A 14,891-nucleotide genomic window follows, 5' to 3' on the forward strand; every position below is an offset into this window, starting at 1 on the left:
GAATGTATATACAAAAGCTTTTCCTGCTACATGCCACTGCAGAAGAGGAAAGTGTGTTTAACAATAAGTAGGACTAAAGCCATAACTTCCTCTCACGTCAAACCAGCGGCTCCACTCTCTTTTCTAAGGCACCGCTGCTAACCATGGCGGCGCACAGCTTCGCCTCTCCAGGTGGGCGGTGATCACCCCTCTCCAGGTGGGCGGTGATCACCCCTCTCTAGGTGACAACAGTAGCTGCTTCTTGAGGGCGCAGGCGCCGAGCCAGACCGATGGTATGGCCCCACCCCCGCCCGAACTTTTTCGCGGGATCGCCCTGGAAACGCATTCTAGGAGGAACCGGCCGCCGCCAATGGGAAGCGAGCGAGTGCCACGAACAAGCCAATAGCGAGGAGCGGTGCGGGGTTTAAACCTCAAGCGGGGCCAGATTCCTCCCCGGCGTGCTGGCCTGCGGTGGCTGCCGGTGGTTCAAGGTCCCCGGCTGGTCTGGGGCTCCCGTGCTCTGCTTCTTCCCACTGAGCTGCTGCCTGGTGCAGAGGAAGCCATGGCGCTCCGGATCACCAGGGTGAGCTGCTAGGGACGGGAACAAACGCGGCTCTCCTGGCTCGCTGCGTCTCCTCTCCCTATCTCGCCTGCTGGAGTTCCCCTGGCAGGAGTGGACCGGGACAGATTTGGGGGGAGGATGGCGGTCGGTGGGCCCCTAAAATGGTGGGAGAGTTTGGGGCGCGGACAGACGGAGAGAGGAAGGTGAGAAAGAAGTGGATGGGGCTTGGATAAAGTGGGGGGGGAGGGGACAGATGGAGGGTAGACGCGAAACCTTTGTAAATGGTGACCGAGGACCCCTGAGCGAGCTCCCACCAACTGCATAACCCCCTCCCCACAGGAAAGCTTCCTGCAATTAAGGCTTTTTCGATTTCCTTTCAAATGTAAATTCATGGTATTTTAGGTCAGGCGGGCACTGAGCAGGCAATCCTCAATAGGTGAAAGAACAGGTTCGGGGAGGAATCTGGCTTGTTAACAGCTTTAGCGTAGACCCTGGAACGCAGGTTTCCCCTGGGAACCCATTTACAGTCGGCATTCCTCCTGAGAGCCTCTGTTTTGCCCCCGCTTTAACCGTTGATTTACTCTAACTTGGCCGAGCCAGCTCTCAAAGTGGTCTTGCTTCTTACAGAACACGAAAATTAATGCTGAAAATAAGGCGAAGGTCAGTATGGCAGGCGCAAAGCGCGTGCCTGTGGCCACTGTTGCAGCCTCTAAGCCCGGGCTGAGGCCAAGAACAGCCCTTGGAGACATCGGCAACAAAGTCAGTGAACAGCCACAGGCCAAATTGCCCCTGAAAAAGGTAACTCTTCCTGATTCAACTACTCTGTAAGAGTCTGCCTTCCAACTGTAACCTGTGATGGAGAAACATTCCATTCTCTCCTTTTCATCCACAGGAAGCAAAAACTTTAGCTGCTGGAAAAGTTATTGCTAAAAAACTACCAAAACCTCTGGAAAAGGCTCCTGTACCTGTGCCGGAGCCCCAGCCGGAGCTGGATCTGGAGCCAGAGCCAGAGCCGGAAACCGAGCCTGTTAAAGAAGAGAAACTTCCCCTGAGCCTATTTTGGTAAACAATTGTAATATTTTAGAGCCTGTTGATTGTTTCTTTTCCCTTCATTTTATTTATGCATGGCATAGCATTTGACTAAATAGGAAAAATAGTAACATGTATAGAGTGCTTAGCAGGAGGTAGGCTCTGCTAAGCACTTTACATGCATTAGCTCACATAATCTTACACTCTCTTAGTGCGCTGGTATTATTACCTCTACTTTTAGATAACGGCATAGAGAAGTATTAAGTATCTTTTCTAGGGTCATATCTCATCAGTGGCACATAATTGGATTCAAACCCAGGCTATCTGGCTTCAGAATCTATGCTTTTAATTGCTTTGTTATACTACCCCTCCTTTGTTTACCGTACTGAGTAGTAGCTGCCTGGACTAAAGATTTTGCTGTCTTTGGGTACAAGCCATCTCTGGCCAGAATTTATTGACTGAAACACAGATTGTTCTCTTGAGTCCTTTTTTTTTTTTTTTTTGCGGTACGCGGGCCTCTCACTGTTGTGGCCTCTCCCTCCCGTTGCGGAGCAACAGGCTCCGGATGCGCAGGCTCAGCGGCCGTGGCTCACGGGCCCAGCCGCTCCGCGGCATGTGGGATCTTCCCGAACCGGGGCACGAACCCGTGTCCCCTGCATCGCATCGGCAGGCGGACTCTCAACCACTGCGCCACCAGGGAAGCCCTTTTTTTTTTTTTTTTTTACTCCATAATGTGGTCACCAAATAATTAATAATAAATCTGTAATATTGGAATTTATATAAGGATGTAAAGCAGAAAATGGAGCTATTCAGAGAAGGTAAGAAGATGAGTTAACAGCCTCAAAAACCAAGAACATTTTATTAAATATCAGGTATGTAAATGTATCTACTCCTGTGAAGAAAATATACACCATCTAGAAGAGGCTGCTTTCCTGACACTTCAATGAACTGCATTTTTTTTTTCTTCAATATTTACTTGGTTGTGCCAGGTCTTAGTTGTGGCTTGCTGGCTCCTTAGTTGCGGTACTTGGGCTCCTTAGTTGTGGCATGCGAACTCTTAGTTGTAGCATGCATGTGGGATCTAGTTCCCTGACCAGCAATGCACTGCATTCTTAAGTTCTAATTTTTAAAACTTCATTAAAGCTGGTTGGGAAAATGATCGGTTAAAGTTATTCAGCCTAACTGTCTATATCTAAGGGAAAGGGATGTGAGGCTATGGCTTTAGTATTGTCCTTCTGGACATATCACAGAAACCTGTAGCATGCGCAGTCTTTAACTGGCCATACCAAAAGACCTGAGCTTTCCGTCAAAGTCCCATACTGATTCTTGCCTTCACTTTCCCACCCTCTTTTTGTTTGTTTTGTTTTTGCGGTGCGCAGGCTCAGCGGCCATGGCTCACGGGCCCAGCCGCTCCGCGGCACGTGGGATTCTCCCGGACCGGGGCACGAACCTGTGTCCCCTGCATCCCCGTGTCCCCTGCATCGGCAGGCGGACTCTCAACCACTGCGCCACCAGGGAAGCCCTCCCACTCCCTTTCTTTTAACTGATAACCTTCTCATCCTTCAAAACAGCTCAATCATCAACACCTAAAGCTTTCCCTAACTTTCCCAACCCTACCCTAACTTCCCGCACCTCTAGGATTTGTTCCGAGAATCAATCTCTTTACTTCATTTACTTATTTCTTCTAAATTCAAAGCCCCTTGAGGACACCATAAAGCTAGTGCCTATCATAGAGCTTAAGAAAGTGCTCAATAGGGCTTACCTGGTGGCACAGTGGTTCAGAGTCCGCCTGCCGATGCAGGGGACACGGGTTTGTGCCCCGGTCCGGGAAGATCCCACATGCCGCGGAGCGGCTGGGCCCGTGAGCCATGGACGCTGAGGCTGTGTGTCCGGAACCTGTGCTCCACAACGGGAGAGGCCACAACAAGTGAGAGGCCCGCGTACTGAAGAAAAAAAAAAAAAAAAAAAAAAGGAAGTGCTCAATAAATGTTTGGACAACGGGGTAACTGGAGCTTGAAGAAAATGGTTCATGATAACAAAGTCAGTTAATCCTTAGTAGTTTGGGGGCTTCCCTGGTGGCGCAGTGGTTAAGAATCCGCCTGCCAATGCAGGGGACCCGGGTTCGGGCCCTGGTCTGGGAAGATCCCACATGCCACAGAGCAACTAGGCCCGTGTGCCACAACTACTGAGCCTGCGCTCTAGAACCCGCGAGCCACAACTATTGAACCTGCGTGCCACACTACTGAAGCCCGTGTGCCTAGAGCCCATGCTCTGCCACAAGAGAAGCCACCGCAATGAGAAGCCTGCGCAACTCAATGAAGAGGAGACCCCACTCCCGCAACTAGAGAAAGCCTGCTTGCAGCAACAAAGACCCAACACAGCCAAAAATAAATAAATAAAATCCTTAGTAGTTGGGACAGGACTTGTGTTCTTCTGTGCAGTGGGTGCAGGCCATGTTACTAAAGACTAACTTGTCATTCACTTGGATTAACTTTACATGACATTGCTAAGCAAATGCGTTACTTATCAGTTTCCTTTGGAGGAAAGTCTAGATGTGAACTTGCTTCCTCTCTGTTTTACCTGTTAGCATTCTGACTCTAAACTGATTCAGTCTAAGTTGGCATTTCATCTTTCATATTACTCACTTCCTGAAGACAAATTGAATAAATTTGTAAAGGTAAATGAATTGTATTTCTGTTCAGCAGATAGTCTCTTGAATTGGTACCAATAATCTGACCTTCATTCCCAGATTGTATGCTCCTCTTTGCTATTATTTCAAAAAGTCCATTCTGTTTCAAGGTTGATACTCCCTCTCCAAGCCCCATGGAAACATCTGGCTGTGCCCCTGCGGAAGAGTATCTGTGCCAGGCTTTCTCTGATGTAATTCTTGCAGTGAATGATGTGGATGCAGAAGACGGAGCAGATCCAAACCTTTGTAGTGAATATGTAAAAGATATCTATGCTTATCTGAGACAACTTGAGGTCAGTAATATGAAACCTTTATTTTTTCTAAACTGCATCTAGCTTTATTAAAGAGATTTTCCATTAACAGTTCACAACAATTTAAGCAAGATATGAGCAGCATTTCTTAACAGTAGGTTCCACTTGGAAATTCTTCGTGGAAGAATAAAAAGTCCCAAAGTAAGCCAATGTAATTTTTTTTTTTTTTGGTGGGGGCGGGGGTTGCATGCATGGCTTGTGGGATCTTAGTTCCCTGACCAGGGATTGAACCCCGGGCCTGGCAGTGAAAGTCCTAACCACTGGACAGCCAGGAAATTCCCAATGAAGTCTCTATTTGCCATTTTGAACAGGGAAAATTCAAAGTGAGAGTGGATACTACCGTGGCTCTTCCTAAAGGAAAGTCCACAGATTGAAAGGTATTTTATATCTATCACAGTTAGGAGTGAGTGAGTCCCAAATTCTGGGTTTAAGGAGCGTAACAGGCAGGAGGTACATGGTAATGGAGAAGATGCTGGAAAACTATAGCCAAAAAAAGGCATTTTGGGTCAGTGTTGCTTATGAGCATGTGATATCAGGGAAATTGTTCTTTGTGTACAAGAGGAGTATACTCAAAAGCTAAAGGTTTTGGTTTTCTTCCATTTCATCCTATTTCTGAAACTTTCTATTAGTGTCCTTTGCCCTTTTCCCCCCCAAAAAAGGAAGCATTCTGTATGTTAACAACATAAGCTATACAGTTACCAAATTTACCCAGTTGCTTGTTTATAATGCGTTGTGTTCTAGTGGCATCATTAACATCTTCAGGCTCTTGCCTGGTTCTTTTGGGCATCTGCATTTTCTACAGGATTGTCCTGGTTCCTTGCCAGGACCAGCCTTCTGCTGTGGATTTCTTTTCTCCCTTGTCTTTAAAGTTTGTTTCTAACTTTGGAGGAGTGGGTTTAGCAGATGTGTGTGCTGGATTTTGATGGTTGACTTTTGTTACCTATGGTGTTTGGGGGGTTTAAACCCTGGAGTAGGAGTGGTAGCATATTGGTTCCAGCTAATCTGGAAGGTGCTGCTATATTTTCTACTTCATAAAGCTCAGGCTGTGGGTTTTAGAGTCTTAAGTGAAAAGATCTGAGATGATAGGTAGTATGGTATCCTTATTTGGGAAGAAGCGGGGAAAGGGTGTGGGCCAGTAGTAGTGATGGTGAATTGGACATAGTAAGATTTGCCAATATGAAAACCTGTCACACTGTCCTGTTTAATGTTTGCTTTCTTTGTTTCTCAGTGGTAGAGCTGTTTGCAGTGACCAAATGAATAACTGAGTTAAGAACATTTTAGAGATTCTAAATGTTCCAGAGCTATTTTGAGGTTACTATTTCTGGTCAGAAATGTCATGTGGAGTCTTGCTTCTTAGGATAATCAGCACTTCTTTTGCAGGAAGAGCAAGCAGTCAGACCAAAATACCTACTGGGTCGTGAAGTCACTGGAAACATGAGAGCCATCCTAATTGACTGGCTAGTGCAGGTTCAAATGAAATTCAGGTTACTCCAGGAGACCATGTACATGACTGTTTCCATTATTGATCGGTTCATGCAGGTGAGCGTAATTCAACAACTGAGGGTTCTCCCTTCCAGGGTCCTAGCTGAGTCATAAGAAACAGACTTTTTCAGCTAAAATCTGTCTTGAGGCATGGGGTGTCATTAATGGAGATTCCGTTGTGAGAGTGTGTCTTTCCCACCACTCCTTCACAATTCTGTGCCTCCTTTTTCAAATATGTATTACTTATTGATCCAGTTGAAATTCCCATTGCAGGATAATTGTGTGCCCAAGAAGATGCTGCAGCTGGTTGGTGTCACTGCCATGTTTATTGCAAGCAAATATGAGGAAATGTACCCTCCAGAAATTGGTGACTTTGCCTTTGTGACTGACAACACCTACACTAAGTACCAAATCAGACAGATGGAAATGAAGATTCTAAGAGCTTTAAATTTTAGTCTGGGTCGCCCTCTACCCCTGCATTTCCTTCGGAGAGCATCTAAGATTGGAGAGGTACAGATTTCTTGAAACCTTTGGTATGGTACATTAGGGAATACTGCTGGCCAATGAGATCTAATTCAAGTGCCTTGTATTTATACCTAACTACATGAGGAAGGGATAAAGATGGTATTTATTTCCAATCAGGCTGTATGTTAATATTATTATTAAAGCCTTTCACGGGCAATTGCATTTGAGAGTTTGTAGGCAAACATCTGTAGTTAGTTATGGGCATACCAGTTACTGCCAATGCAGAATTCTCTTGACAGAACCTGTGGGTTTTATTCCAGGTTGATGTTGAGCTACATACTTTGGCCAAATATCTGATGGAACTAACTATGTTGGACTACGATATGGTGCACTTTCCTCCTTCTCAGATTGCAGCGGGAGCTTTTTGCTTAGCACTGAAAATTCTTGATAATGGTGAATGGGTAAGCTCTGTCCCACAAACTGAGGTTACCCTGAGCTTTTAAATTATAATATTTACAGCATACAGAACTGTTGTCATTAAAGGACAGTTCAAATGGTTCTTAAATATGGCATCTACTGAGGGAATGATTTAAAATATCTTGTTTGTGATATCTCCATAGAATGCTTCCGTTTCACTGCCTAATCTCATCTATCTAATACCCCTTTGAGAAAGGCAGAGCAGCTGCTACTCCTTACAGATGGAGAAGCTCAAGCAGGTCAAATGACATACTAGAAGTTCGTTCGTATTCGTTGATTCAACAAGTATTTCTCTTATATGCCGTGTGATACTCTAGGCCCTAGAAATAGAATTATGAATGAGAAAGTCAGCTCCAAAGAACTTGGAGTCTAGCTTTGGGGTGGGCAAGTCAGCAATTACAAAAGTGTAATTAGGTTGGAGCACAGGATCCTAGAGAAGCCATGAAAGAAGGGTATTTGGGGAAGAAGGGGTCCTAAGCTTGTCTTAAATTTTGATTATAATCCGTCATACAGTATCTACTTCCCTACCCTAGTTTTGAATAACATCTAGAAATTTTATGAAAATCATTGGTGATGAGCATTTTCAACATTAACTTTTGTTGCCTTAGACACCAACTCTACAGCATTACCTGTCATACACTGAAGAATCCCTTCTTCTTGTTATGCAACACCTGGCTAAGAATATAATCATAGTGAATCGTGGGCTTACAAAGCATATGGTGAGTCAGTGGTACTGTATGGTGTTGGGAAAAGTGGAAAATCATTTAAGATTTTTTTTTTAGTAAATTTATTTATTTATGGCTGTGTTGGGTCTTCGTTGCTGCGCTCGGGCTTTCTCTTGTTGCGCTGAGTGGGGGATACTCTTCGTTGCGGTGCGCAGGCTTCTTATTGAGGTGGCTTCTTTCGTCACAGAACACAGGCTTTAGGTGCACAGGCTTTAGTAGTTGTGGCACTCATGCTCAGTAGTTGTGGCTCTCGGGGTCGAGAGCTCAGGCTCAGTAGTTACAGCGCACGGGCTTAGTTGCTCCGCGGCATGTGGGATCTTCTCCGACCAGGGCTCAAACCCTTGTCCCCTGCATTGGCAGGCGGACTCCTAACCACTGTGTCACCAGGGAAGTCCAGTCATTAAGATTTTATGCCTGTAAATTCATAGCTTGCTTTTAAGGAGTTGATTTTTAAGTGTATATGTGTATCGTTGGTTCCTATGATGTTTTCCTCTTTTCCTTCATTAATTACTATGCTTTTCTCTTCCAGACTATCAAGAACAAGTATGCTACGTCTAAGCATGCTAAGATCAGCATTCTAGCACAGCTGAATTCTGCACTAGTTCAAGATTTAGCCAAGGCTGTGGCAAAGGTGTAATTTGTGAACTTTGGAATACTATAAAATCTGCAAATAAAATTGGCACCATGTGCCATCTGTACATATTATATGTTACATTTATTTACTTTTAATAAAGTTGTAGTCCTTTTTACTTAAACCTTAACTCATTTGAATGTGGCTGCTTCCCACAGGTTGTTTTAAAGGTTCAGTGGGGGAATAGTAAAAAAACTGCTTTCAATTACCTGGGGACCCAATTAATATACACAATTGATTCTTCTTGGTTCTTGTTTTATGTACCTGGCTTTACTTCAAATAAATACTAAGCTCTTGAGGGCATTTACAATCCTTACTTACTTTATGTCATACTGTATGTAAGCCCAGTCATCTTAAGAGAATTGGCTGCCTAGTTCTATGTAAGGAAAAGTACCACCTCATTCCCAATTCCCCCGATTTCTATTTCCTCTGGTGGTTGCTGCTATAATTCTAAGTAATCTACTCGTACCACTTTCTTACATTATCAACTTAAACTAGTATCAGCTTTTTCACTTGGAAAAATAAGAATTTTAATTTATATTCAAAACCTAGTTTGCCTTTTCTTTATTGGTTAAGAAAATAAAACAATCCTCAAAACAAATAAGTATCTAAAAACGTTTATTTACCCACCCCCTCTTACTCTCCTACGTCTCAATCCCATCCACCTGAAGGATATCAGGAGTTTGGGATGTAGCCAGTCATGCCTTCTATGAATATAGACCTGCATGTAAATTATTATAGTGGGGGTATTAAAAAAATGAGATCATTCTATATACTTAGCAATTCTTTCAACATGGACAAGCCTTACCTGTATTTGGGCATTATAGTCCATAGTACGGATATACTATAATGTAATTAACTATTCCCCTGTTCAGATTGCTTTTTGTCTTTGCTCCTACAGACAATGCTGTTTAAATGTCATTATATCCCATGCCTTTCTTTATGTACACTGGGTTCTCCAAAGAGTGTGTTCTAAGTTCTGGCAGGTACAGCCAGCTGACTTTCTCAGTGTCATCAGCAATAAATGTACAAAAGTTCTGGTTTTCTCTGCATCCTTGCCAGAACTGAAGGTAATCATTCTCTTTAATTTCTGTGAGTTTGGCAAAAAATATCCTATTTTGTTTGCTGTTTTAATTTATACTTCTTATGAGTAGTTGAATCAATTTTTGTTGTCTGCTTATTTATCAATTTGTAAGGCTTTCTCAGTTTGTCGTTTGCCCTAAATCTGTTTATGCTGTATCTTTTGCCATGCAGACACTTTAAATTTTTATATTATCAAAACTATTTTTTCTGTAGTTGCTTTTGGATTTTTGGTGTTAAGGTCAACATCCCCAAACCATTACCATCTCTTAAATTTCTAAATTTTTCCTGCTTAGGTCTACAAACCCTCAGTAAACTTTTTTTTTCTTTTTTTTTTTTTTGTGCGGTACGCGGGCTTCTCACTGTTGTGGCCTCTCCCGTTGTGGAGCACAGGCTCCAGACGCGCAGGCTCAGCGGCCATGGCTCACGCACCTAGCCGCTCCGCAGCATGTGGGATCTTCGCGGACCGGGGCACGAACCCGTGTCCCCTGCATCGGCAGGCGGACTCCCAACCACTGCGCCACCAGGGAAGCCCAGTAAACTTTTTGTATGTTGTATGAGATAGGATTCTTAACTTCCAGATGGATGCCATTTGTGCCAGCCAGTACTATCTGTTTAAAATCTTACTTGTACAATTGAAACATCAGTTTTTATTGTTCCCTGATCTACTTGTTTCTTCCTGTGATTAATATAGTTTTACATTAAGTTTATCCGGTATGATGAGGCTACCACTGTTTCCCAAATATGTGGGGGCAATTTCAAACACATGAACCTTAAAATTATGTCCAGTTATTGAAAAGCTTCTTTGAGATTTTGACTGTATATTATATACGTATATATAGAATGTTATGTACTAGCTCTGGATAGACTGATATTGTCTTCCCATCCAGAAGCATTTTTCTCCGTCAAAGACTTGTTGCATGCCTTTCATTGCAATGTTAGAATTTAATTATGTAATTGCTGTACTTTTCTTGTCAAGTTTATTTTTGGGTTTATGCTTTTTTTTGTCACTATTGTGAATAGGCCCTATTTCCCACTTTTTTTTTTTTTTTTTCGTTTTGCGGTACGCGGGCCTCTCACCGCTGTGGCCTCTCTCATCGCGGAGCACAGGCTCCGGACGCGCAGGCCCAGCGGCCATGGCCCACGGGTCCAGCTGCTCTGCGGCATGCGGGATCCTGCCGGACCGGGGCACAAACCCACGTCCCCCGCATTGGCAGACGGACCCCCAACCACTGCGCCACCAGGGAAGCCCCCACTTCTATTTTTTATTGCTAGTTGTAATTTTGTTACCCAGTTGACATCGATGTTCTTACTTGATTTTAGTGCTTTTCTAGGCCTTAAATCCCCAAATTTTATTTTTTCAACTGTATGATATATATTTTTAATGCAGAGGGACTGCCTTTTTATTTATTTATTTATTTTTGTTGTGTTGGGTCTTTGTTTCTGTGCGAGGGCTTTCTCTAGTTGTGGCAAGCGGGGGCCACTCACTATCGCAGCCTCTCTTGTTGCGGAGCACAGGCTCCACATGCGCAGGCTCAGTAGTTGTGGCTCATGGGCCTAGTTGCTCCGTGGCATGTGGGATCTTCCCAGACCAGGGCTCGAACCCGTGTCTCCTGCATTAGGCAGATTCTCAACCACTGCACCACCAGGGAAGCCCCAACTATATGATTTTTAAGTTATTGTTTTAGAGTCTCCAAAACAACATTGATAATCGGTAGATCCCCGTCTTATTCCTGGATTAGACATCTCTTCAATATTTTTACCATCTAATATTTATCTGTTAAACTTTTTTAAAAAAAACAGAAAAACTCCAATGATATCATAAGCTGAAAGAGTAAATAAAATTCCCCAGCCTTGACTATTAAAAACTCACAGCAGGAAGAGAAATTTAAAATCTATTCATTTATTGAAAGCTAGCTAAATTAATCTGTAAAGTCTCCTGGCCTGTTGCTGCTTATGATGGTAGCTTTCCATGGTTTTTTGGTGTTTTTTAGGAATTCACCACCACCACCACCTTAGAAAATCATCCATTCTGGATTTTCTAAATTATAGCTGTAGAGGTATATGATATTATTCAATCTCTTTTGTATTATAACTTCTCATTCCTGATGTTGAATACTTGTGTTTTCTAATCAGGCTTGGCTAGGGGGTCTTTTACTGGTGTTTTGAAACAATGATACGAAGGTATCATTTCTACTACCTTTATTTTGTAGTTTTAGCTTTTATGTTAATTCTCACCATCTGCTTTTCTTTTGGTTATTTTCTAGTTTAGGTTAAATATTTAATATAATTTTAGTAATAAAAGCCTTTGTATATACATTTTCCTCTGTGACAGCTGGTTTCTAAAGTTCTCTTTCATCAATATCTGGTTATTTTGTGATCCTTTTTGATCTGGAGATTATTTTACTGCTTATTTTCTAAGTAGTTTATTTATTTTTGCTGCATTGGGTCTTAATTGCTGAGCGTGGGCTTTCTCTAGTTGTGGCCAGCGGGGGCTTCTCATTGCGGTGGCTTCTCGTTGCAGAGCACGGGCTCTAGGTGCACGGGCTTCAGTAGTTGCGGCACATGGGCTCAATAGTTGTGGCACACGGGCTCAGTTTCTCCACGGCATGTGGGATCTTCCCGGACCAGGGATTGAACCTGTGTCCCCTGCATTGGCAGGCAGATTCTTAACCACTGCGCCACCAGGGAAGTCCCAGTTTATTTTTTTTTGTCAGACATCTATATGTTGGTAATTTTTTATTTCATTGGAAATAAGGTCTGTAAAAAGCCTTTCAAAACTTTTCTATGGGGGCTTCCCTGGTGGCGCAGTGGTTGGGAATCTGCCTGCCAATGCAGGGGACACGGGTTCGAGCCCTGGTCTGGGAGGATCCCACGTGCCGCGGAGCGGCTGGGCCCGTGAGCCACAACTACCGGGCCTGCGCGTCTGGAGCCTGTGCTCCGCAACAAGAGAGGCCACGATAGTGAGTGGCCCGCGCACTGCAATGAAGAGTGGCCCCCGCTTGCCGCAACTGGAGAAAGCCCTCGCACAGAAACGAAGACCCAACACAGCCAAAAATAAATAAATAATTAATTAAAAAAAAAAAAAAAAAAAACTTTTCTATGTGGATAAGTACTTCATTGACTTATGTAAATATTCCATGGATTTTATTTCCTAATAGGAAACAAAGTTTTAGTGATTTACGTAGGCAAATATTAAGGCTACAGAGAAAAAAAAACTGTATGGCGGTCATATACACAGGTGTGTGCAATTGTGTACATAAATTCCTATTTTTAAGAGCCATTTGAAAGTAAATCTCAGGTGTCAATATAATGTCCCCTTAAATACTTCCATCATGCGTCTATGTCCTAAGAATTAAGACCCTTAATTTTGATTTCGACCATTTTTAAAATCTTTATTGAATTTGTTACAATATTGCTTCTGTTTTACGTTTTGGTTTTTTTGGCCATGAGGCATGTCGTATCTTAGCTCCCTGACCAGGGATCGAACCTGCACCCACTGCATTGGAAGGCGAAGTCTTAACCACTGGACCACCAGGGAAGTCCCCACAATCTTTTTATCACACTAAGAAAGTTAACAACTCCATATGTAATATACAGTACATAATCAAATTTCCACAATCATTCCAAAAATGTCTTACATTTTTCGAATCCAGAGCTCCAAGTTTCATTTCTTTTTCCATACAGAACAATTGCCCTGCTTTATTTATTTATTTATTTATTTATTTTTGGCTGCATTGGGTCTTTGTTGCTGAGCGTGGGCTTCTCCTTGCAGTGGCTTCTCTTGTTGCAGAGCATGGGCTGTAGGCATGCAGGCTTCGGTAGTTGTGGCACATGGACTCAGTTGTTGTGGTTCACAGGCTCTAGAGCACAGGCTCAGTAGTTGTGGCGCATGGGTTTAGTTGCTCCACGGCATATGGGATCTTCCAGACCAGGGCTCAAACCCGTGTCCCCTGCACTGGCAGGCAGGAAGATTCTTAACCACTGTGCCACCAGGGAAGTCCCAATTGCCCTGCTTTTTAACATGAATTGTCTAGGCCATTTTTCTTGTAGAATGTCCTTCATTCCACATTTGTTGTCTGATTGTTTCTTCATAGTTAAGTTCAGGTTATGCATTTTGGCAAGAATATCGGTGATTTGCACAACTTATGCATCACTGGAGTCACGTATCAGATTGTTAAACACTACTGGTGATACCCCATTTGATCATCTGGGTAAGGTGGTAACCACCAGATGAGTTTTGATGTAAAGGTGCTGTTCTCTTTTTAGTTTTAACGTTGATTAACGATACTTGCTTTGAGTAGTCTTATCTCACTGGGGGTGGGATGATGGTAATTATCTAATTTGTCATCCATTCTGTATTATTGGACATTGATTCCGATGCATGCTCAGATTGGAGAACCACTGCATAGTCTTCATCCCAAATTTGGCCTGTGGACACCTGATAGGCAACTGCTTAAAAGGATGAAATTGATGTGAGATATTGGAAAACATCCCGATAAAAGCAGTTAAGTGCAAAAAGAATAGGGTCACTTTTTTGTAAAGAAAAAAGGAAGCAAAATGTTCTTCCAGGAATTTGGCAGTAGGAGTGGTGAACCGGACATTTTACATCCGACCATGCCTTTGAATCTTTTACCAGGAGCTGAATTACTTTGATAATAGGAAAAAAGGGGAGAATTGTGTGAACAAGTATAACTCAGGGGCAACTCGCTATAGAAGGGAATGCTCGGCTCTGTTGTTCAGAGGCCCGAGCTGCTTGTGCTTGTGCAGCAAAGACTGTCCCTCTTACACGACTGACCATAGTGAAAAACTACAAATCAGTCAGGCATTTATGTCCTGCGTTGTCCGGTCACTGCTCAGCCAAGAAAGCTCAACTGTAATCTGCCGGATCATCAAACTGACACTTGGGGGCACCCAACTCTGTTACGAGTTCGAATCTTACTGACAGCTGAATTTCAAACTGGAAGTCTGCATTGCCTCGTGGGGAGGAAGTGGGTACCTCTGAACTTGGGCCACTCTTCTCCGCCAAATGAGGGGCCTGGACTTAATGAGCTCAGAGCAAAAGTCTATCTAACCCTCCAATGTTTATCTCTGCCAGCCTGCCGGGCACAGCCATCTTCCAAGGCCGCGGATGGAAGGGGAGTGCTAAGGTGGGTCAGTAACGGCTATCCCAGCTCCAAGGCTGAAAGACCTGTGATGTCGGGGTTCTCCCCTCTAGGCCGCGGTGCCAGGAGCCGGGGAGTGCCCCCGAACGGCTGCTGCATATAGCCCTTAGCCCAGCACTCGACAGAGCTGACGCTAAATCAGAGTGCTTCCAACTTTCACTAGTGGTTTGTAACGGTTTTAACTAGTACCTGGCCCAGGCATGGTAAAAGAAGGGACAGCAACCAGCAGAGACCGGGGCGGAAAGGGCGGGCCCTGCGGCGGAAGGGGCGGGGCGGCGCGATGACCCTGCGGTCCC

The 14,891-nt window shown here is 43.8% G+C and overlaps 1 protein-coding gene across 1 annotated transcript; it reads left to right on the forward strand.

Annotated features, from left to right (window-relative positions):
* The first annotated feature begins 460 nt into the window (after positions 1-460).
* CCNB1 (cyclin B1) lies at positions 461-8,757 on the forward strand. The gene is given in 10 exon segments (XM_060146105.1): positions 461-562; positions 1,169-1,339; positions 1,434-1,581; positions 1,584-1,603; positions 4,370-4,552; positions 5,951-6,109; positions 6,326-6,562; positions 6,838-6,978; positions 7,603-7,713; positions 8,249-8,757. Coding segments are annotated over 10 exon segments (1,299 nt in total). The 5' UTR covers positions 461-541; the 3' UTR covers positions 8,357-8,757.
* Positions 8,758-14,891: the final 6,134 nt, after the last annotated feature.

This window comes from Lagenorhynchus albirostris, chromosome 3 (assembly GCF_949774975.1).
Source record: "Lagenorhynchus albirostris chromosome 3, mLagAlb1.1, whole genome shotgun sequence".
In the NCBI taxonomy this organism is placed as follows: domain Eukaryota; kingdom Metazoa; phylum Chordata; class Mammalia; order Artiodactyla; family Delphinidae; genus Lagenorhynchus; species Lagenorhynchus albirostris.